This window comes from Sciurus vulgaris (genome assembly GCF_902686455.1).
Source record: "Sciurus vulgaris genome assembly, chromosome: 11".
Lineage (NCBI taxonomy): Eukaryota > Metazoa > Chordata > Mammalia > Rodentia > Sciuridae > Sciurus > Sciurus vulgaris.
Genome location: NC_136472.1, coordinates 73,922,707 through 73,948,019, shown reverse-complemented (window position 1 = coordinate 73,948,019; position 25,313 = coordinate 73,922,707). Strand labels below are relative to the sequence as shown.

Here is a 25,313-nt window from a genome sequence, read left to right as displayed (position 1 = left end):
GTTTCTCCTGTGCTACACATATGATATGAAATTACAGGTAGTATTTTTATAAATGTACTGCAGTACCTTACTATAGTTCACAGCATGCTTTATTTGTATATTTTAAATTCTATGTGTTAATAAAATCTTCCATTTGTGCTTAACAGAATTGCAAAAAAAGGGAATCAGGGTCTGCATTAAAACAACTACTGAAAATAAATTATAATGTGACTGAATAGAAGAAAAAACAAATTATGGAAGTATCTAAGCAGGCAAGTTATTTTTAATGGAAACATCATTGGAAATGCATGGCATTTGAAAAATAGTGAGTTTCTGATGAAATTATCAGATTGTATGAAACATTTCTGCTACCCATACTAATCTTCATAACTATTTTTTAAATAAAAAATGAATTAATAAAGTAACTATTTAAAAATAATCTCCTTCAAGACATTGTAAACTTCTTCATAGCAAGTCCCCAGAGATTAGGAAACTGAAGTTTAAGAGAGAAAAAAACTAAACATCCTCTACAGAATTATATGGCAGGCCAGGGCAGCAGCCTTTAAAGTCAAAGCAAATGTTCAGTATGGCTGCTTGTATGATGGATGGAGATATTGTGGAAGGTGGCCTCAGAATGAACACTTGGAAATCAGATGAAGTGACCTTAATTGGGCCATAGAAACACCACAAAACAATTATTTATTTATTTCAACTTATTCTAATTTTTCCAGCATCAAATTGCTCATTTCTGAGAAAGGATCTTGTTATTCTGCAAAAGGAAAATTTCTCTCCCTTTCACTAAGTGGAGCTTACCTTTCCTCTACCAGATCAGAGTAGAGCGCATCCATTTAAGTGCTCACCCCACCCTCCAAGCAATCATCTTTACCTTCAATTACACTACAAATGGATGCACACCACTTACCTAGAAGGGGAAAAGCAACCTCTGTTCCCTCATCAGTGCGTTCTGAAAAGGATAAGTAAGGGAAGAAATCATAGGTCTTTTCATCTACTTTACAATTTGACAAATCTAGACTACCCCAGAGGTTAATACTCAGTTTCCCAACATACTGGCCTCTGCATTAATTAGCTTTCTGCTAAGTAACTCTAAAGTTTCTACATGGCTTTCCATACTATCAACTGGATTTTCCTTTTGGGCAATTTTAACCCATTAGCCCTAATATATTCCCTAAATGATGCCAAAGAATTCCCTTTCCTCTATGGTATTTATATCCTTCAAATACTTGTAACTTTATGTTCTCCTTTAATCTCTCCTTATGAAAACTTAAGACAGGAATTCTCTACATATTGCCTCGTAAGTCATCTCTCCTAACCTTTAATTATTCATATGACTCTCTAAACTATTTCAAATCTTAAGGTAATGAAGTGTTCAAAACAGAAAGCAGTATTCCAGGTGTGGTCTTGCCAGAATATGAGAAAAAGAATCTATTATCCTTCCTATTTAACTTCTCCATATGTGCCATCCCAAAATCTCATTAGTGTTTTGCTGCCAGACCACATTTTAAACAAATATCTAATCTGCTTTCCACCAGAACTCATAGAGATTTAAGGTTTTCCACATTTTTTTCTTTATATAAAAAACAAAAGCAGGACTGGATTTTTTATCTTCTTTCTTTCCTGACCAAATCCCCAGCCCCAAACTAAAAAATCCAAATACATAAAAATATTTATTCTTAGACAAAAGATATTTTATCCTCTTCTGACCAGTGTTGCTCTATATTCACAAATATTATTTATGGCCAACTTGCAGTTTTATATTACTTGCAATCTTTCTACACTCTATGAATATTTTTTCCACTAAAGGCAGACAAAATCCCAAGGATGATGTGAATTTGCTCTGAAAACGAACAGGAAAAGACCTAGAAATATAAATAATATATTCTTTCCCAAATGACCATCCCATGAAATCCAGAAAGGTAGCTTTCCTACCTTAGTACTACGTTTTAAGAAGACACCTACCAGTAGTGATGTATTCAGCAACTAGTTCTGACTCTACCACAGCAATTGATGGACTCTCAGGAGAATGTCTCTTTTCCTGGGTCATCTGAATAGGCACTGCCATTTGACTCAAGTCAATAGTGGGTTGTCTTGGTTTAGATTCCAATTTTTCCTTTACTGCATAAAAAAGTCAGGGGAAAAGTTAACTTTTATTACAAACACGTACTAAAACCAGAGTTGTCCACAGGAATAATGAACCAGACCTCTGGGGTGCCACACTGGCCGCAACTACAGAGATAATGAATTGAAAACAGCGGACTGCTATGTATGGCTATCTAGTGCATAACTTACATAACCATATCCAGCAGCCTAGCAAGGGCTCAGATGCAATCACCCCCCCCCCCCCCGCCCCATATCTCTAGGTCAAACAGCTGTTTCTTTTGCTTCTATTCACTCCCTTCAGGGTATTTCCTTTACCCTTCAAGGTCCCTGGAGTTCTCCAACCTAAAAATAAGGGGTAAATAAGCAGCACACAGCATGATTTGCTCTAGGGCACATCTACTCAGAAGAGTACAATCCACTGACTGATTTAATTAGATCTATTAAAAATTTATGATTTCTCCAAAGAAATGTTACTAGGTCTTTAATGACAAAGAATAAAAACTTTCATTGATAGGAAAAATGAACTGTTAAAGCAAAAATGTCTCATAGAATAGTCTGGAGTCAAGTATGGTTTCTGAGTATAGAATCCCTTTCTATTATCACTTTTTCTACAAAATCTATTCATTTAAAGTTCCTACCTCTAGAAACATTAACGGAAATGGCTGAATTTGTCAAAGATAAGCATCTATAAGGCCAAAAATAACACCAAAAGAAGAATTAAACTAAGATGTACATTAGATGCTAGTATTCTTCAGGTAATACACACTCAAAGTTGTAATAAACAGTAACCAATTACTAAGTCCACTGAAAGATTATTCCCTGCAAAGGACATGTGACAAAATTAAAAAGTCATTTTAAATAAATAAAGAAAGCAAAACAAAACAAAGTGAATACAAAAGTCACCCATAAGCAGAGAGGGACTTTGAACTAGTAATCAAAAGATGTGGTGTCTCATTCTGTAACTAACCAATTGGGTAAACTCTTGTGCTCAGCTTACTTATCCATACAATAAAAGATTATATGAGGTCATTGTTCTGGTCCCTTAAATATGCTGATAATCTTTGACTTATATTATAATAGAACACTCAGTATCACTTATATAGTTTTGTCCTAGAGCTTATTAAAAATATTTAGTGACTAGAAATAATGATAGAATCTTGTTATATAAATCTAGCTTTGCATGGAAATACAAGTGGATAAACCATACAAAGAGATCTGAAAATAAAATTAAAAAAACACATTAGAATGTTAGCAAGAGCATTAATGGTGTTTTATGAAAGCAAAACTGTATTACCAAAATTAAAGAAGATAGGAGGGGGTCCTTCCATCTGCCTCCTGCTACTCTTAAATGTAAGTGGCAACCATACTCATCTATCCTTGTGCTTAGAAGTGACAGACCTACTTTCTGGTGGCAAGAGGACTGTCCATTTTAAGCAGGAGATGGAGAAGACAGTTCTGCCAACTTCTTCCCCTTTCTACTGACTAAAGTCCATCTGTGCTCCAGTATTCCTATGCACACCTTAAGAACTAACAAGTAAACAGACTGTACCAATGGTTATAGACAAGTCCAGAGGGGGAAAATGTGCTCAAATAATAGCAAATAATATATAACAGTGATAGTATTTTAGTACAACCTGTCTCCAGAAAAAACATGCTTCACTCAATTGAGCATGTGAATTCATACCTGTTGTCTGTTGGAGTTCTAAAAGAGCTTTGATTGTTGAAGTAGCTGATTGTGATTCACTGGATACATCCTGATATATTATGGTGGGGCTAGTCTCCATTGCAATCTCATGCTCTGACCAATCCTGACGCCGGGAAGCAATTACATGAACTACAGGCTGGGAATCTGTTTTGTATTAGTTAAAAAAAAACAAACCCTATAAACAAAGTTTGTCTTTAAAATAAAACAATTTGTTTGTTTTTTGCTTTATCTTTGTATTTACTGTAAAGTTCATGCTTTATCTCCCCAAGAAGACTGTAAGCCCCCAAAGAATTCCTTGGAATTTCACTTCTGAATTGCTTATTCTTTCATTCATTTATATCATAAACTGGACAGCTATGTGTAAGAATCTATATTTGGCACTGATGATATAAAGAAGCTTACAGAATTATCAGAGGATGCTCAAGAAGTACACAATCTAGTTGTGAAAATGAACACGTAAAAAGACAAAGTACAATTCAATGTGATTATTGTGATATAAATAAGTGTGCATTTGCACAGGTGAGGGTGTGTTTGGGCATAGTAAGAACAAAATGTTGTAGGAGTCTTATTTTCCCCAATGTACCTGAAAATGTATTTTTTATTACAGCTGAGCATTCAGTCAACACTCATTAAATGGTTGAATTAATGAAAGGAAATCCTGTCCATTGATAACAAAAAAAGATAGATGTTCTGGAAGCAGCATGATTTAACAGGACAGGTACAACATTTAAAAGTCAGTCTTGGGGTATAGCCCCAACTCTACCAATTATAAACGAGTTGATTCTTCGGGTCTTAGCCTCACTATTTCTAAAATGGGAACAATAAAATTACCTACTTCAGGATTTCTGAGGATGTGATAAAATGATATATGGTCACATGTCACTTAACAACAGGGGTATGTTATGAGAAATGCCTTGTTAGGCAATTCTGTCACTATGTGAACTTCATAGAATATACTTAGACAAACAGATGACAGAGTTTACTACAATATAGGCTATATAGTAGAGCCAGTTGTTCCACTATCATATATGTAAGCCATGATGTCTAAGTCAAAATATGATGCAGAGCATGACTGTATGTAAACAAGCTTTATAAACTATAAAGAACAAATGAAATACTATTGTTGTCATTGTGATCTAGAAGCTCTCAATTCTAAGACTTTTTGTTAGTTTCAAAATAAATTAACACCCTAATCCAAAGGTTTATTATATTCACAGTATAAAGGTACACATATAAATACTAAATGTGTATCAAATCAAGTAACAAATTACTGAGTTTTCTAGCTATAAACTAAGCAGGCTGGATTAGACCATGATTTCCTGAACTCCTCTATGCAACATACCACACAGGAAACTGAAAAGATATAAAGACATGACCCTACTCTCAAATTTAGATTTTGTAAGGAGCAAAACATAAAGTAAATGGTTTTGTATCTCAAGGAAAATATCAGATTTTTAGGGCAAACAAGATAAATATATATGGAGAAACTACTTTGATTTGAAATAGTCAAATGAAAGCATTATAGAAGAACAAAAAGAATTTAAATAGCCCCAAAACCAAGAATAAACATAACAAAAGTTCAACACTCTAAGAGCTCCACATTTTTGAAAGTCACAAAGTTGTCCAAATGTTGGGGTAAAGGGAACAACTCTTCAAACAAAACAGTCTTCCTGAGGAAAACAAAATTAATATTTGACAAATTTAGAATTTTTAAATAACATTAACCAACAGTATTTCCCCCCATAAAATACTGAGTGAATATATACCACATCAGGGATATAAAATTTCCACTAAACTTCAAACAACAAAAACAGTAACAAACCCAAATGATTTAAGGACACTATCCTGTAAGACCAAATGCTGGACAAAGCATTTAACAGTTTTTCTTTACTCATTCTAAACCGATATGCAGAATTTAAACTTAAGATAACTGATGATATTAGAGTATTATTACTTTCATATAACTTAAGCTCTCAAATTTAAGAAATTATCACAATGATACAAAGAATGACTTTGCAACCCAACTCTGTGAGACACACTGAATATTCAGAAGGAGGCAGGAATTTGTAGAGATATGGTAGAGATAGACAAAGGGCAACAAATTTCTAAACAGGCAACAGAGACCATCATCCCAAATAATCACCCTATAGGGACTTGGAAATTGCACCATCTCTTTCTGTCCATACTCAGAAACAGGAGTTGACCCTCACTAAGTATCACAGCAGCAACTCCAACAGCTGTGACACAAAATTAAAGTGTGACTGTAAATAAAAATCATTGCTTGAATGATTCTCCACCCTACTTTTGGCTTGTGGCCTGAGCTCAATAGTATCATCTGTTTATGCAGCATGCATCCAACTAGACTTCCCTGCCTCTCCTGAGGATGGTGCCTGCTGCCCCCTACCCCCAGATTCTTTCCCCATAGCTCATTTAACAAATATTAATTGTACATCTACACATTAGGTAGTATTATATCCAAAGGGAGACTCGGGCACCTCTATGGGAGAATACCTCCTATGTCATTATTACAAAAGGTCTATATGCACTTTCATATAATGTAAGATCTCCGTTAGAAGGAATCTTAAAGTTTGTTGAATGCTATCATCAATCCTATCTCCAGTCTGTGAACTCCAGCACCACAGAACCTACTTGCTGCACAGCTATGAAGCTTAGAAAGTTTTCTTATACTTTTACTCAAGTAAAAAACAGGTCTTCCAGTGGTTTCTACTCAATGGTTCCAGTGTCTGTCCATGTATCAATTAAGACCGAATTCTTTTTCCTCTTCTACATCATAATCCTCAAAATAACTGACAATAGCTCCCATGTTCCTGCCAGCTCACTCCCATTTTCTCTTCTCTATGACAAATCTCCTGTCTCCAACCACTCCTCACATAAAATGATTCCCACAGCCAGGCATGGTGGTGCAGGCCTATTAACCCAGCAACTTGGAAGGCTGAGGCAGAAGGAATCCAATTTCAAGGCCAGCCTGAGCAACTTAGGCCCTAAGCAAAGCAAGACCCTGTCTCAAAATAAAAAATAAAAGGGGTTAGGGACTTAACTCAGTGGTAAAGTACCCCTGAGTTCAATGCCCAGTACCCAAAAAAAAAAAAAAAAAAAATTCCAGATGCCTTACCTACCTAAACCATCTCTTCTAAACTAGACTTAAGATGTCTACATTTTAGAATATCATGCTAAGTGAGATAAGCCAATCTCAAAAAGCCAAAGGACGAATGATATCGCTAATAAGTGGATAATGACACATAATGGGGGGAGGGAAGGGTTAGTGTTAGGGTTAGAGTTAGGATTAGGGAGGGGGGCCAGTATGGAGGAAGGAAGGACTGTATAGAGGGAAAAGAGGGGTGGGAGGGGTGGGGAGAAGGGAAAAAATAACAGAAAGAATCAAACAACATTACTCCTATGTAAATTTATGATTACACAAATGGTATGCCTTTACGCCATGTACAAACAGAGAAACAACATGTATCCCATTTGTTTACAAAAAAAAGATGTCTACATTCCCTTAATGACATACTAGGTCCCTTTCTTCTGAAGCACTGTTACAAAGCTCAAGGCCTTCACAGTATTTGATTGCCTAGGCAGCAATGCCCAAAATATTTCATTCGAGTATATTATTTTCTTAAGATGTTCTGCAAAAGAAGGGTTTCATGTTCAAAAAAGTTGGGGAACAGCTTATATTCTTCACTCTTTATCTCTCACAACACAAATGAGCACATAATGGTTCTGAAAGAGCCTACAAAAAGTATATTAGCAGTTAACCTGAATTTAATCCCCACCTTCATTCTGACCTACCAAGACCATGAATCTTTAGGAAAAAAGAGTTATGACTTACTCCAAGCAATGTTTTTACATTATTTTTGTATTTGCTTCATGCAATGCTCCATTTTAAAATTCTACCCTTGATTTTGTCTCCTTGTTCTCTTCCATTGACTTAATATAATCTTCTATTTAACCCACTTTATAAACCTTTTGGGAATAAGGCTGAATATAGATGAAGAAATCTTTAAAACTTTGGAAAAAAATCTAGAACCCAATAAGGTTGGCCCATTCCCAAGGGAAAAAGGGAAAAACAGAAGAGCTACTTGGGGAGGAAATAAAGCACAGGTCCTATAGGAAGCACATGATCCAATCTTCAGTAAGTGACCCAGCCAAGTAAGGCCTTGATCCTTTAGACTTGGTCATCTAGCTATTTATCATTATCTCAGCAAGAGTCCAAGAATTATACCACTTAAAAAACCCACCCATGAAGTTAGGGGGAGCAACACAAAGTAAATGTTTTGAGTTTAAGGCTGCAGTTTAACCTATGCCACAGTCAATTATGTGTGCTCTTCAACTGTTTGTTCATTCTGAGAAACTTTTATTGGGCACCTACTCAGTGGTACCTAATTTCTTTGCCAAATACTAGATACACAGAGATGAATATGATCCTTACTTGCCCTTGAGAAGGTGGTAGACTAGTAGAGAAGAAAAAATTAAAATAAACCCAACGAAAGGTAGAGTGGTCAATGATAAAACAGCTGGCAGAACAAAGCAATACTGGAAACATAAAAATGTAGAAAGAGTGATAAATCAACCTAGATGATCAAGGCAAGCCTCACATCAGGGTAATGATGAAGCTTTTATTCTAGCCTGTGAGGAGACAGTTCAGGAATAAAACATGAGGCCTAAACTTCTCTTTGGGGAGAAGTATAGGAACCACAAGTGAAATTGAAGTCATTTCTTTGGCATAAGATATTCTTATAGGACTCAATTGTGTAGGGTCCCCAGAAAACAATATCTGAAGTCAAGAAAAGGTTGTTTTCCTTGGACTAGAATGTCAACCATCAAATGTATACCATCCCCCTTCTGGAAAATGGACTTTAGAAAATCATCTGTGGATGTTAAGACTACTGGATAAGCAGTTTAACTTCAAAATGGTGAAAACTGTAAGACATCATCTTAAGTGATTAATGTCAATATCACTAATACTGGGACAAACTGACATCATGTGTCTCCTGATAAAACTGAGGATACGATATCTATCTGCGGAATTCCTACTCAATCTAATCAATGGAACATCAGAAAAAACCAAATTGAAGAATATTCTACATGGTAACTAACCTACACTATTCAAAAATGTCAAGGTCAAAAAATACAAAGAAAGGCTAAAAGAATATTCCAGGCTACAGGAGAATAAAGAACAAAAGACAGTTACATGTAGCTATATGCAATGCATGATCCTGAATTGGAATGTGAACAGGGTAAAAGCTACAAAGAACATTATTGGATAATTGGTAATATTTGAATATGGATTATAAACTAGATGATATTATTATGATGACATTAAATTCTTGATTATAATTGTATCTTAATTAAAAAGAGAATAACCTGTAAGAAATACAGACCTACAAATATGTTTAGGGTTAAAAAAAATACCTATAATTTACTCCAAAATGATTATGAAATTTTAAAATTACATACAATGGAAGAGAAAAGCAGAGAGAAAGTAAACTATAAAGCAGGCTGGAGGTATAGAGTGTAGAGAGTGTATTTAGCATTCGTAAGGTCTTGGGTTCAATATCCAGTAAGCCCCATCCTCCAAAAAAGCAAATAGGGAAAAATGTAAACAAACAGTGGCTCTAGATAAAGAATATACACTATACACAGGAGTCTGTTTTACTATTTTTGGAACTTTTCTGTGAGTATGAAATCATATCAAAAGAAAAGGTGACCAGGCACATGCCTGTGATCCCAGCATCTTCGAAGGCTGAAGGAAGATTCCAAGTTCAAGAAGAGCCTCAGCAACTTAATGAGACCCCATTTCAAAAGCAAGGGTGGCATGGGGGCTGGAATTATAGGTCAGTGGTCAATTCCTAGTATTCAAACAAACAACAACAAGAAAAGGTGGCTAACAACGTTGAAAGCAGCAATGTAGTGGGAAAATGGTTACTATATAGTACTAACATTCCCAATAGGCATGGCCCTCCTATACTTTAAAAGTCAGGATGATTCTTGAGTGATTAAAACCTTAATCCCTTTCTTTTTAAATCACAGCATATATATTCCCAGCCCTTGCCTGTGTGAGAATGTATTCAAGGGATTATATAAGGCAAAGGGGAGAGGGGCAAACAAGAGTATTAAAAACTGGCTTTATAGTCAACTCTAAAACATACACTTATTCTAAATTGTGAAAACTTTCTACTACAAAATACTTTCAAAAGAATTAATATGCAATGAAAGATATGGAACAAATAAAAATATATGAGGCCAAAGTGAAGACTCAACTAAGGGAATGGCATATTTGGGAAGTACTAACTGTCCTACAGCTCCCTCAGGAAAAGACTAGCAATTTCAAAGGATAACCTGTATAGAAACATCTACTATTCATGTTCCTCTTTCAGCACCAACTCACAAACTAAGTATTTTACCTGCCTTCTATGAAAAATTTCTTATGGGGGAAAAAAAAAGGACCAGTATCACTCAAAGAACTACCTGAAGCCTTAAAAGAGGAAAAAGCAGTTGATTGATTAAAAGGATAGAATCTGTAAATACCAATTAGGAGGCACAAAAGAAATGACTAGAGAATAAACATCTCTCCACAATAACTAGTATATACAGTGATTTATAATCAATACAGAATGATAGAGTGAATCAGAGCACTGATTCACAACTACTATCTTTGATAATATGCTGAAAGAAACCATATACTTTCTAAAATGAGTATCATACTCTGTTAAAATCAACATTTGCATTTATTTTTAATCTATGAGTTTTCAAAGACTGTTTCAAATGCTACCTCCTTCACGAAGCTTTCTCATCCTCTCCTCATTGGGGTATGCACTTTCAGTCTTTGGCATTTTTTTGTTGTTGCTTATTAATAAAACTGTTATACTGGAGTTGTTTGTGTATTTTCTTTTTTAACCTCCTCTTCTAGATTTTAAGCTCCTGGAGGGCAAGAACTATATTTTACTCAACCTCTACAGGATCTATCACAATGCTTAGTACACAGTATACTAATAATTATCAAATTGAATTAATAAAATAATCTACAAAGTAAACCATATAAAACTAATTTGTGAATAGTGCAATAAAGAGTTAAAATATTCAAGTGTTACAGGCATGACGAAACATGCTCATAATCCCAGCTACCCAGGAGGCTGAGGTTGCAGAATCACAAGGTTGAGCCTAGCATGGGCAATACAGTGAGACTGCAACTCAAAATAATGATGATGACAAAGATAAAATGTTGGCACAATGTGAAGAATATATATTAGAAAAGTGATGATGCTAGGAAAGCATGCTAACACATATAATGGGGAGGCAGAAAGAAGAAATGGAACAAGGAAAGAACAAGAGGAAAAACAAACAGCTTTGCTTAGATGCATCAAAATGCAGAGGTACACAGGCTGAACAATCCTAATCCTAATGAAACTTTTTGAGCACTGACAAAGCATCACTGGTGGAAAATTCCACACCTGATCTTAATGGTCCCAGTCAAAATGCAGGTACACTAAAAATAATGTATAAAATTATTCTCAAGCTAAATATATAGATGTATATGAAATGTAAATAAATTTTATGCTTAGACTTGGGTTCCATCTCCAAGATATCTCATTATGTATATGTATTATTCCAAAATCTGATAACTCCAAAATCCAAAACATTTCCGATTTCCAAGCATTTAGGATAAGGGCTACTCAACCCATATGATCTGACAAAAAGGGCAGTTAAGATAACTGAGTGATCTGTGGAAAGTCTCAAAGCTATGACATGAGTTTGTTTCAAGAGACTTCCTAGAAAAGTAACACACTTAAAAGAGCACTGAGGACAAAGAGCCTCTGGGTTGTGGAGCCCAGTTTCAAAGTTTCTTCCTTAAAATTAGGACAACCATAGTATTATCACCTGGGATTCTTTTGACAGTGAAAGGAAGCATTATTAATTATGCTAAAAAACCAACATAAACTAGGTCTTATCCCATGCAAACTGAAATGTAAAAGAACCCCACTTAATAGTTCACCTCTGAACATCTCTGATTCTTTTTCAAGGCTCATCAATAACCATTTCAAAAGGTATATTCAGTTTCTCACATACTTATTCTCCTACATACCCAAACCAAATAGTAGAATATGAAAATTACCATTTAGGAATCAGAATCTAACATTACCTACCTGATGAAATTATCATCTAAAGTTTACCAATTATTTGATGAATATATGCATGTAGGAAAGAATGGTAAGCTTTACTAAAACTAAAATTTCAGCCTACTGATACTGATTAAACATCAAACAAAAGAAACTAAAATCAAAAGAACTGACATACTGAAGTGTACAAATGTGGTTTGAAATCTCTGAAGTAATGCCTATTTTGGAACTAGGGTATTATGTCAGGTAGTACTCACATAAATCAGAAGTAAAATGGATCTTACCTTGGGAACTTTGAGAGGACTCTGTGGAAGAGGAACTACTATCTGTATAACTCTGTGGTTCTTCTTTTCCTTCCTGAATAGATGAATTACCAGCCTCTGCTACCCTGGATGCTTGCTGTAATGTTTCTGTTACCAGCTGTCTTGTTTGTTCACTAACAACTGTGGCTTGAAATGTTACTGGTTTAGGCTTAATAAGAACCTAGAGGAAAAGCAGAAACAGATAAAATTTTAGAGCACTATTTAAAATGCTAAATTTCTAGATTATGAACTAACATTTTTCCTGATATGGAAAACATCATTTATTATGCTTTGGGCACAGCATTGCTCATCAAAGACGAATTCAATTCATGGACAAAATTAAGAGTTGAACCATGTACATAAAGTAGTACATGCCAGACTTCAACAGTCATGATTATGACAAGAGCTTTTGTGTCTATTTTTTCTCATCTATTATGATTTCAGAAGTCATTTTATAACCAGCAGGCTTATAGTAGAATAATGGCCACAAGCTAAAGGTAGTAGAACATAAAGACACAAATAGCCTAAATTCCCAAAGAAATTTTTGAACTATAACATCAATCTAGGATTCCTCTCTCTCAATTTTTAATAATATAATAAAAATTAAACCTTAACTTGTTTATTATTATTAATTTTTCTTGTAGTTATAGGTGGACACCTTTATTTTAATTAATTTATTTTTTGTGGTGCTGAGGATCAAACCCAGTGCCTTAACATGCCTGGTAGGTGGGGGCTCTACTGATGAGCCATAACCCCAGACCCAAAACCCTAACTTGTTGAAGCCACTATTTTTAAAGTTTCTTTTCATTAGGAAGTAAATGAAATTCTTAACTAACACACCCTTACAAAGTAAATTTCTTAAACCTAAGTAATCTTTGAAGAAACCCCAGAGAAACACTGATTTAAACAACTATCAGAAGCAACATGGAAAGTATGATGGGTTAACTCCTGGCAAAAGTAAAAACAGAAATACTGAAACAAATGAAGTGGGGAAAAAAAATTTCAAACTGGACCATTTCACTTCAAAATAATATTGTTACTGTTGAACTCAGTGGGCAAATTTGAATTTACCATAAAATTAATTTTTTAAGGTATGTAAACAATTTGGCTACAATCTGAGGGAATAGATCCTAAAGGCAAATTATGAGTTTATAAATCAACTAATATCTTTTATAAAAATTCTACCAGCATTTCTCTACCAAAGTCAATATGGCTTCCTTTGTAGTCTCAGAAAAGCAATTAAATTATCTACAAAATAAACACTAGCCCAGCAACAGAAGAGTCTTAAATTCCTAGGCAAATTTTCAGACAAGTTCCTGTATCTTCTACTAGTATCTCTGCTATAAAGGGTTCAAGTAAAGCAAATTATACAACAAGCAATGTTAGCATAAAGAAAGTCTTTGCAGTCGGCACAGCGGCACATGTCTGTAATCCCAGTGGCTCGGGAAGCTGAGGCAGGAGGATTGTGAGTTCAAACCAGCCTCAGCAAAAGTGAGGTGCTAAGCAACTCAGTGAGACCCTGTCTCTAAATAAATTTACAATGTGGGGATGTGGCTCAGTGATCAAGTGTCCCTGAGTTCACTCCCTGGTACCCCCACAAAAAAGTCTTTGAGACATTCTGCACAGCTACCATCCTTCCTCAACCACCAATCCCTCAAATTGCAACATAAACCTCTGTTAAATTTTATTCCAAAGGGATTCTTTCCCCTAGTCTTTGCTCATGACCGAAATATGCAGATATCTAAAAAAGAGTATTAAAGGGAAAAAAAAAAAACAGGTTTTGAGATCAGATTAATAATTACACACTTTAGTCCAAACTTTTCACAATTTTTTTTCTTTTTTTTTAAAAGACTATTAATCTTTTCCTTCTAATTTCTAACTGGGAATTTTAGGAATTTAGGAGCAAAGAAAAAAAAAATCACTGTATCTTATAGCATACCTGTGTTTTCCCTTGCTGCCCATAAACAATTTTTGTTGGGATAATTTTAGCTGCTGGTTGAACTGTGGAACCTATTCCTTTTGGCTGAGTTACAATCATTTTGGTGATGGGTCTTGTAGCAGTGATGATAGCTGGCTTTGCTCCTGTTGGCACTGTCTGAATTGTCTTTTCTCCCTAAGTTGAAATCAATAGTTATATAAGAGATTTATATGCATTTAAATGATAAAAACTGTCCTCTTATGAAAAAGCACAGAAAGATTTTAGCAGGATAATGGGAAAAGGACTGTAGATTATATAACAAAGTACAAAGTTTCTATGCAATTAAAAATCCCAGACCTAAATGAAATGATCTTAGAAGTCATCTGAACAACTTTTTACCAAAGAAAAAAATTATAATTATTTCCTGATGTGTGAATTTTTTAAAATTATGACATCTAAAAATACTTATTATACTATCCCATTCACAAAATGTACATATTAAAATAGAGCTAGAAAATTCTGGAAGAATATATGCTAATATGTTAACATGTGAGTTGGGATCATATGTCTCATTCCCACATTCATCTTTACCTTTCCATGTATCTGAAATATTTATGAAATTTAAAAATACTGTGCAATATACTATAAGTAAATATACAAATACAAAATAAACTCCCCTAAATTCTACGTATATGAAATCATAAGAGTATACAGCAGAATATCTATGTGAAAAAGTATGGGCAATGGATGAAAGGAACAAAGATATTAAAATTCTTTCTAAGGTTATATAGCAAAAAGAAAAAAAACAAAAAACAAAAAAACAAGGTATTGCCTAGGTCTTATTAGTAGTAAGTTACTAATATCACTTATTACACTAGATAAGGTCCATTAACTTTTCATCATTTTTTACATTTTCATTTACCTTATTTTTAAGTATCATGTTCCTGTCATTCATGATTTCAACATCTTTTTACTTCAAGTTAGCTAAGTTAATTTCAAATACAGTAATTTTACTATTATCAAAAATTTTTAAATTAAGTTGGACTCAGTGGTGTATACAGTAGTCCCAGCTACTTAGAAGGTTAAGGTGGGAGGATTACTTGAACCCATGAGTTCGAGACCAGCCTAGGCAATACAATAAGACTCTATCTCAAAAAATTTTTTAAAAAGTTTTAAAATTACATCCATGAACTAAAAAGAAAATAAAAGAACCTGACAATTTTTACCTTATCAGTTTTTCTTAATTTCTAACCATCATTATCTAGATGTTAGGCCTTCCAAACTTAGCAGCCAATAAAAATACAGTGCCCCTGAAGTCACTCTGTGAATTCAGAGCTAAATATATTTGCATTACAAAAAAGGTTAAGTTTAACTTCTGTGATAATTATATAAGGGAAATAAAGTGTCTGCCAATTGTCTGATTACTTATTTCAACACACATATATCCTCGATAGCATCTCTCTAAAGTAGCTAATATCCGCTAGATTGCAAGTGGGCAAGCCTACCTATTCAACAGCTTGATGGTTCCTGTCTAAGTACAAAAATGTGAACAAAACCAACTAGCAGACTTTTTAAGAAAAGCTATTCTAATGTGTGTTGTGGGCACAGGTGAGCAAGTGGTGAGTGCAAGCGCATGTTCCTATGTGGGGAAGATGTTCTTATATGTTGATCTGCTTGTTTTATTAGCATTGCCGACATCGAACTGTTGCTCAGGTATATCTAGTAGATAGCACTCACCCAGGACTCAGATCTCTGACCACACAGGACCTATAGTATTTGGCATCCCCATTTATATATGAAATACTATCAAACTATAAACTGCAATGAAAAGGATTCAGAAAATCTGAATTCTTTTGCTGGCTCTATTTTTGGCTTATTATGTGAATTCAATCTAGAAGCAATCTGATTTCCCACATGTTGAAAGTCTGCTGCTAGGCCTCTTCCAACATTCCAAAGACCATGATGCCTAAGAAGCTTTTATTAGATCTACTTAAATGGAGGACAGCATTCCATTTTCTAGAAAAGCCAGGAAAGGTAAGGACATTACCAACTCTAAATGGTTAAATACCAAGAGTAGTAACAATAAAAACAAAACCAAAGATTGATGTCATCCCATGTGCTAGACACTGTTTTAAGCATTTTTAAAATAGCTACCATTATCCCCAATGTACAAATGAGGAAATAAAAATTTGAGAAGCTGAATAAGTCACCCAAGATCAAACAAGCACAATATTGAGACACAAGATCAGATCTAAGTATGAACCTCTTAACAACTGCCTTCAGAACTATAAATAGTTATTTGACTTTTTGAAAACTAGGTCAAAGAGGTAAAAATGAAAAAAAATTAAAGTAACATATCCCCATAAATTAATTTCATCTTACACCCAAACATTTCTCTCTGCCTAGTCTACACCAAACACTAATCTGATATCTAATGGCCATAAGCAGGAATAAATTGTGTTCCAAAAGAAGTCTTTCTGCAGTTAAGCCAATGGAATTCTCCATCTGGACCATGCTAAGCATATAAATCATGGTCACAAGCAACTAGCTATGAGCAAATATGAGCAGTATGCTTTAGAAATTATTGTGAAAAATGGCATCAGCTGGTGATGTTTTAACAGTTATTATATTACAGTAGTGGTAAATCAAGCTGTTCTGGCCATTGTAGAGTTCAGAAGTCCTTAGGCAAATATTAGTACAGCTAATCTTTAAAATCTTCAGTGGATTATTGAATCTGCAGTTCAAGCTCTTACTTACTCCAGCATTTAGTAATGTTGTGACAACATTTTTGCCAGGGAGGCCTTGAATAGTCGTTCCTTTTCCTGTCGTCTTTTGCACAACAATCACATTAGGCTTGGAAGTCATTGGGATTGTAGTGATTTTGGTAGTTGTTCCTTAGAAAAGGGGGAAGAAAAGAGGCCTGAGTTAAGAACTAGTGATGGTTATTTCTATTTATGTTGTACACAATTAATACATGTAGTCAATGTTATCTCTAGATGGTGTGAACACTGTCATGAAGAAGTTATAAGTCATCCCAGAGAAAAGAATATTAAGAACTGACTCTTAAATCAGACATCTTTTCAGAATCTATACACCAAACTCAGAATCTAAAAACACCACTGTTTTGTCAATATTTCTGACTGGTTAAATCAAACAAATCAAAGTCTCTGTTCTATGACATATTATTTTCCTCAAACCCAGTATTATGCGACCAGCATGATTGGAAAATTCTTCAAAAAATATTATGGTCGGTTCAGTGTGGTGGCACATGCCTGTAATCCCAGTGACTCAGGAGGCTGAGGCAAGAGGATAGCAAATTCAAAGCCAGTGTGGGAAACTTAAAGACCCTGTCTGAAAATAAAAAATAAAAAAGGGGCTGGGGATTTAGTTCAGTAATAAAGCACCGCAGGGTTCAATCTCAAAACAAACAAAAAAAAAAGTAAATATCAAAATTCACACAACACTAGAAAAAATTTATTGAAAGAAATGTCATTAAAAAAGGCAAACAAACACAGACACATAGACCAAGCTGCAGATTCAACATGTACTTTTCTAATCTGCAGAACTCTAGAGTGTAAGAATGAACTTCTGATTTATACTGTATATTTATATAGGTAAATTTTTATTTTTAACCATTAAGATCTACTGATACAAACATAGTATCACCTTGCCCTCTTCCCTACATTCTTCCATGATATGCTTCTCATCAACCTATCAAATCTAACCACCTATCAAACTTATGCTCTATATTCTAACTGTCCAAGTTGAAAATTCTTTTGTAAATCCTTGATTCATGCCTTGTCTTGACTCTGCACCTGCTAACAAAATGAGAGCCCATGAGCTATGCACTCTTTATGTCACTGATTCCTTCAGTGCTTAGCACAGTGGGATGCCATTACTTTTTAACAGTTGTCCATTAAATATGTCAATGAACTCATTTTATTGGCAAAGTCTTCTTTTAAAATGTTATCAATGTTAGTTCAATAGGCAGGCCCTCATCTTTTCTGATTTCCATATCGTCTCCCTATTTCAAGTTTCTCTATAATAGAAACAGCTCTGGTGCTCCCTGACATATCCAACATCCTAAAAAATACTAATTTTGTCATGTCAAGAATCTGGAACATATTAAGTTGGTTAAAAACCTCCCTAATCTCCATTGTATCTAGTTCTAACTTCCTCTCTTGGGTTTCAAAATCCAACATGATCTGGTCCTACTAATTCTACTAATATGATCTCATTAGTCCCAACTCCCTGGTAAATACCATAAATTCTAGGCTAACAAGTAATATTTTTGTTATGATTTTCTACAACCTACCACACAAAGCTCCAAACTCCTCAGCTAGCTTTCAAGGTTCTGTCAGATTTTAATTATTGGGTTATCTAACATGTATCTCTCCTTCAGTGCTGGTTTCCATGGTGAGCACACCAACTGCAATGCTACTTTTGCTCCTGTAATTCTCTCTAAGAAAGCAGGCATGTCATATTCTTCTAAAGGTCTATACATTACTTATCAGATGACGAAGTACAGAATAGGTACTTAATAAAAACATGACTCTTATTCTTGAAAAGAAAAATTAAACAAAATTTTATTATTTTCCACTGGAAAAAACAGTAGCAATCTTTACCAGAGTTTTAGAAATAAAATTATACTAAGAATAGAAATATTCTAGTTGTTTTTATTAAGAATTATTAATATTCTATTAATTTTGTCAATTTTGATATAAAAATACCTTTATAACATACTTGCCATTATCTAAGATTTCATCAGTTTAAGGTAACACATTCAGTGAGTATATTAAAAAGCACTTTTATCCACAGACTAGCTTCACAACAGTTTTTCCCTTTATCTGCAGTCTGAATAAGCAAGCTGTTACAAGCCACAAAAACCAAGCTACCCATTAAAGTTAAAGTTAAACCAACTTTAATTTTTAAGTCCAGTCCCTCATATGTAATTAACTGTGAAGACCTCTTTGGACACTGAGGTCTCACCAAATTTTGATAATGAAAAAATGTAACAAAGTAAGACTAACATTTACTTCAACGAAATGTAAACCATGCTTCTAGCTCTACACCAAAACACAAGGACAATTTTTTGACAAAACTTGCTTAACCAGTGAATTTTATTTGTCTATCTCTTCCATTTCAAAGATCTGTCAGTTTATGAGAATAGTTGCAAGCCATGTCCACCAGCTTAACCAAAATGGGGAGGGTAGGGAAGAATGTTAGAAAATCAAAGAAAAAGGATTAGTATAAGGAAAAGCAAGTTCAACATTATATTAAAATAGAATATAATTTTTGTTTATAATGATCAATTATAATATGTCTGAAATTCCAGGGAGTGTGTTTCTGTATCTCAGGAAATACCTACGTTGTATTGAAGAAAGGAAGCATTACTCATTACTCATCACACACACACACACACACACACACACACACCGAGAAAATGAGGGAGATCACCTTCTATGCTTTTATCGTAATGAGTTTATAGTAGTTCTCATGATACAAAAGAATGTATCCCAAGTCATTTGTTTAGCATTCTTCAGGGCAGCGAATGAAACTCATGTATGAGTCTAAGTACCACAGCACCTAGCTCATAACAAATCAGAGAACCAACTCATATAGTCTGTACTTAAAAGTAAAGGCATAATGGGTGCAAATAACCGTGAATCACATTTAGTTCATAATGGGCTATGATTCTGATGCATTCCAATGATTCTTATTTTTAAAAAAGACACTTGGAAAAATTTGCACATTATGGTAGCTTGGCTTAAAAGGAACACAAATTTACTGGCTTATATTTTACTATTCACAGATTCTTAAAACCCAGACAATCTTGGTCTTTTAGGTAATGTTTTATGTTGTTTTTTTCAAAGAATAAACAATGAATAAATGAAAAAAGCATATAAACAAGAGCTCCTTGTCTGGACATTTTAGTAAAGATTTAAGAGAATCATAATCAAGTCTTGCCATTGTCACAGGTTCTTATAATGCTCTCAGAGTCAAGATAAAGTATTCATCTTGGAAGGATTCAAACTTCTGCATAAAACAGGTATGTTTCTTCAACCAACACTCAACAAGGCTCACAAAAAAAAGCTTGCAAATCTGATAGTTATCACATACATATAAATATTTGATTAATATATGAATTAAATGGCTGTAAGAATAATCATTGCTTCCATTTAATTTCTTATTCTAGTAAAAAGAAAAACATGACCTTTCTAGAAAGTACTGTAGAAGCATTAACTTGCCTTCTAGGGTATTATAAAAAAAGGAATAAAGAATTCACAAATAATTTATGTATAATAATACTCATCTCGGATTATTTATAACACCCGTAAGCAACCAAAAACATCCAACAATTTTAAAAAATGGTTAAATTATGGCACATCACATGAGAGAATATTATGTGGCAATCGGGAGAGATATTAAAATATATTTACTAGGCATGCAGAAATAATCAACATATTTTATGAAACAAGAATAAAAATTATGTCCTAATTTTCAAAAATATACATTCACAAAAACAAATGAGTAAAAAAGGAATGAAAATACACTTCAATTTTAACATTTCCATGACTGGCAAAAATTATATGATTTATCTTTGTACATTTCCCCCACAACGAAAGGGAAAGTTTGTTGTTGTTAAGTCTTCTATTCTTTTTTTTGTGTGTGGTGCTGGGGATCGAACCCAGGGCTTTGTGCTTGCAAGACAAGCACTCTACCAACTGAGCTATCTCCCCAGCCCAAGTCTTCTATTCTTACAGCTAAATGTCTGAGTGTATTTTAGGAAAAGTATTTTTTAGCGGGGGAGGGAATTTTATTTATTTTTCATTTTTTATTGGTGCATTATAGTCATAGTACATAACGGTGGATTTGTTGTTATATTCATACATGCACACAATTTAGCCATATGATTTGGCCAATATCGTTCCCCGGTATTTCTCCTTTCCCTTGGAGGGAGAGAATTTTGGAACCTATATCTGCTCATGGATGAAGGCAGAAAACAATAACTTCACTCAACCAGGCTACTAGTTTATGATAAATAGATAAAAGGGATTTAAATAATACTAATAAACTGATCTAAATCCTAATATCATGGACTAATGAGAATATTACAAAAGAGAACTGCCTTTATAAAGACTAGTGGTAGTGTAAATATAGGATCCATTTAGAACAATAAAGAATGAGAAAAGTTCTTTGGAATATATATGTCAACAGTGAAGGAAACATACAGACATCATAATCTTCATGCAATGAATAAAGTTGCATGTATACCAAGTAAGTATGTGCTATGTATACCAACGTATTTGAAATACCAACTAACTGAGTGGTTTTATATTAATATGAAGGTGGATAATATATATAAGATATAGATCTTAGATCACATCTCTGCTTCTAGGAAAATATGCTTGTGTATATTACTCTAACCTAGTACAAAGTAACTACATCATGAATAAGGCCTATAAAAAAGGCCTCATGACATCTAAACATTCCTTCAAGCTATATGGTATCATAAATTCATATATAAGTTTAAAAAAAAAAACCTAAGGTCATAAAAAGCTACCTACCAATGAAAAACACAATCACTTTTTGAAAAATGTTTAATTGAATAAGTGTTCTATACTATTTGAAGATATTGTCAAAAAATAAATTATAATTTGAGTTCTAACTGTGTTATTTAAATATCCTCTTAAAAGTTAAGAGTAGAATGATTCTTTCCCTACTGGTTTCACCCTCCTCAGTTTGGCAAATACTGAATTTTCTCACTTACACTTAAAGGTAGTGCCAAAATTAACAGCTTTAAATATAGTACTTGATGCCAATACCATGCTTTGCTTTGCTTTCTTTCATTCCCTGAGTTATCAGCAACATCAAATTACTGTCAGGAACTTTAGTCCCTTGCTTTTAAAATGTTAGAACAACTCACCTGGGGCATACAAAATACGTCTAGTCTACAAAAATGGTAGCAGTTAAAATCATAAGGCTTGCTTAATCAGATTATTTCGATCATTTTAATTAAAAAATAATAATCAGTGAAAACAGATGCCATGTTAACATTCTACTTCAGGGTCCACAACCCAAATATTGTAGGCCAATAAAAAACCAGGTAAAATTCCAAAGTACTAATAAAAAGGCAGATGGTTAACCTTCATTATCTGAGTAAAAAAAATTTTTTTTTTTTTTTTTTTTTTCGGTGCTGGGGATCAAACCCAGGGTCCTGTGCTTGCAAGGCAAGCACTTTACCAACTGAGCTATCTCCCCAGCCCAGTAAAATGTTTTAAAAAGCGAACAGTTAACATAAATGGTGAAAAGCAAATAAAGTATTCAAATATATTTATTTTAATAGGCTAAAGTGACATTAGTAATTGAAATGATGAGATATGTTCCTTCAACATAGTTCAATGTATTAATCTAGTTCTTCCACTGCTCTAGCTTGTACAACCATGGATAGGTCACTTTGACCCCTCTAAACCTAAATCTGTCTTCATTTGTAAAATGGGCATAATACCAACTACCTCAAGAGTTATTATAAAGTCTGACTGGGTTGATAAATGGGAGACTATTTTGTAAATTAAAAATCTCTATGCAAATAGAAACCATAATCTTTGCACTATGATTAAAAACAACTAAATTTGTTCTTTTAATTTTAGAATTATCAAAAATTTTTGATAATGTAAATGTTTAATGCTAAAACTAAGAAATATTCAATCACTAAACACAAGAACTGAAAACAAAGCTTTAGATTTCTAAGCAGAAAACTAAGATCAAACAATCCTTCAATGGTGAAAAGTTTTCCTCTCACTATAGGACACCTACACTTTTAATATATTTCAGATATACCTACCAGAAACTATATTACTGCTAATTATCTTGCCCCCCAAAGTAGCTAATGATTTGGGTACTACTGTAATGATGCTACCACTGGTAGTTTTCACATAGGTTGCAGCTCCAGGGGTTGCAGCCATCCGACCTATGGATGGGCTCACTGTTGGCCGGGTATAGGTTGCCTGTGTACCTATAAAAGGGAAAAAGCCAAAAGAAAAACTCATCATTACTTATAGAACAATGATAGCTTGTTTAACCATAATTCAATGTAACCTACATTGCTTTAACTTGAAAATGGAATTTTCAGGTGTCAAGACATTAATTTAGAGTTTTACAGTCAGTCTTCAATGCACATAGCAAGAACCAATGCCAAGTCAATTTGAACTAATTTTACACATAAAATTTTGTGATGTGTTGCATCAAATTACTAACTCAAGAAAAGGTAGAGCTAACCCTGGTTCCCTTCCTCCACTACCCTTCTTCCACTAGTTTTATGCCAAAAGAAACTTAAAATTTAATCATCTTTCCTGCCAGAGCATTTTAGATATTTCTGTTACAGATTTTAAGGTATCTGCATCTGTTTTATGCTGTCTCAGTGCCAAACCCAATGTCAGCACTCAGCAAATAAAGCAGTATTATTTGTTTAAAATTTTATAAACTTTTACTGTTTTATACTCTAGTGCCCTCTAAATATATTTCCATATTTTAAAGAGTTATTCCATCATTTTACTAGAGATTAAAGATGAAGCTGCCAAGAATTGCCAGGAATATTTCTCTGTAACTAAAAATTTTCTCTGCTTACATATTTCCTCAACTTTAACTGACCTACTAGGATATTTTTTCTTTATGTCTCTCAAAGGATTTTATATCCTTTCCCCCTATTTTTGGGACTTTTCTCTTTACCAAACAGGAATTAAAAACTAACCAGATGTACTTTCATTGTTTCTTACAAAGCCAATAGGATTATTATAGTATAGTCTCAGAAAGACTATCCCTGAACGAAAAACTATTACCCTTAGGGAAAACGGAAGAACAAAACAAAACAAAACGAAACAAAAACAAAAACAACAACTAAGATAACACCTTTTTCAACTAAGAATTTTTTTCATGATAATAATAATTCGATTCAAAGGCTACTCTGAAAACCATTTTTATATCCCCAACCTCGAAAAAGTTATTTTAGTAATTTATTCACCTTTTAAAAACACGACCACTACTCAAAAAAGGAAGGAGCAAAGAAATATTTAGTAGAATCAGTTTCAATGGGTTAAAAACATACATCTGAATTTAAAAAGCAATGACAAAAAATCTTAGTAGAAAGTATGGAACAGGAACAAAAAATTTGAATATTATGAATCATATAATCAATTTTGGCTTTTGTTTTAAAAAAGGAACTACTTATTCTAATATAGACAAACACTGGCACAGTATTATTTTTTACTGTCCTTCCCTAACATGAAGAATCATACATGTATATAATAGTATCTTTGGAGAAGAGTTTGGGCTAAGTATGATATATTTAACATGAGAATAACAGTGTTTAAAATAGAAACAAAAAGTAAAATGGTAGTTGCCAAGTGTGGTTGCCAAGATCTGTAGGAAAAGGGGAAATAGAGAGTTGTTATATAATGGGTACAGAGGTTCAGTGTGGGAAGAGGAAAAAGTTGTGGAGATAGATGGTACCCAATGGTTGTACAATTGACAAGTACTTAATGCCAATGAAATGTATATTTGATACATTTCATGTTACGTATATTTTACCAAACATTTAAAAAAAAAATAAAAGCACAAGTTTTAGAATCAAACAGATATATATGGGTTCAAATCTCAGTTCTCCTCTGCAAACTGCTTAAATGCAAATCACTGAAAATGGAAATAATAAAGTCTAAAGGAGATTAAATATAATGTTTGTACAGAGCTTTACATTCTGGTCGATAAAGTACAGCTTATAACACTTCAAATAGCATTTTATACTACTTAGATTGTGACATCTAAATACTGGCCCTCCTCAAAAAGTTTAGTTAAGAGTAATAGATGCTTGGGCCAGGGGTGTAGCTCAGCAATTGGAGTACCTGCCTAGAATTCATGAGGCCAAGTTTAATTGCCAGCACCACCACCAAAAAAAAAAAAAGTTATAAGACACTTAAAATATTAGTAATAGCTAACTCTAATATTAATAGTAACTGCTATGAGCACCATACTGAGGACTTTTTATACACTTGATTTCATTTAATACTTACAATAATCTATGACTTAGATATTGCTCTTCCCTTGAAATTAGACAAAGGAAAAGATTTAGAAAATTAAGTAACCTGGTAAAGGTCACA

General features: G+C 33.8%; 1 protein-coding gene across 14 annotated transcripts in view; it reads right to left on the bottom strand.

Moving 5' to 3' along the window:
- Positions 1–25,313, bottom strand: part of EMSY (EMSY transcriptional repressor, BRCA2 interacting) — a 75,383-nt gene that overhangs the window by 9,636 nt on the left and 40,434 nt on the right. For 9 of the 14 annotated variants that reach the window (XM_079105171.1, XM_079105176.1, XM_079105179.1 and 6 more), the window contains 7 exons: positions 23,006–23,176; positions 16,918–17,054; positions 14,182–14,355; positions 12,225–12,423; positions 3,782–3,946; positions 1,957–2,112; positions 902–943 (listed from right to left, as the gene is read on the bottom strand). In XM_079105171.1, the coding sequence (XP_078961297.1) occupies positions 902–943; positions 1,957–2,112; positions 3,782–3,946; positions 12,225–12,423; positions 14,182–14,355; positions 16,918–17,054; positions 23,006–23,176 (1,044 nt within the window). The remainder of the gene's footprint in view (positions 1–901; positions 944–1,956; positions 2,113–3,781; positions 3,947–12,224; positions 12,424–14,181; positions 14,356–16,917; positions 17,055–23,005; positions 23,177–25,313) is intronic. The other 5 variants (XM_079105181.1, XM_079105173.1, XM_079105183.1 and 2 more) reach the window with 2 other exon arrangements.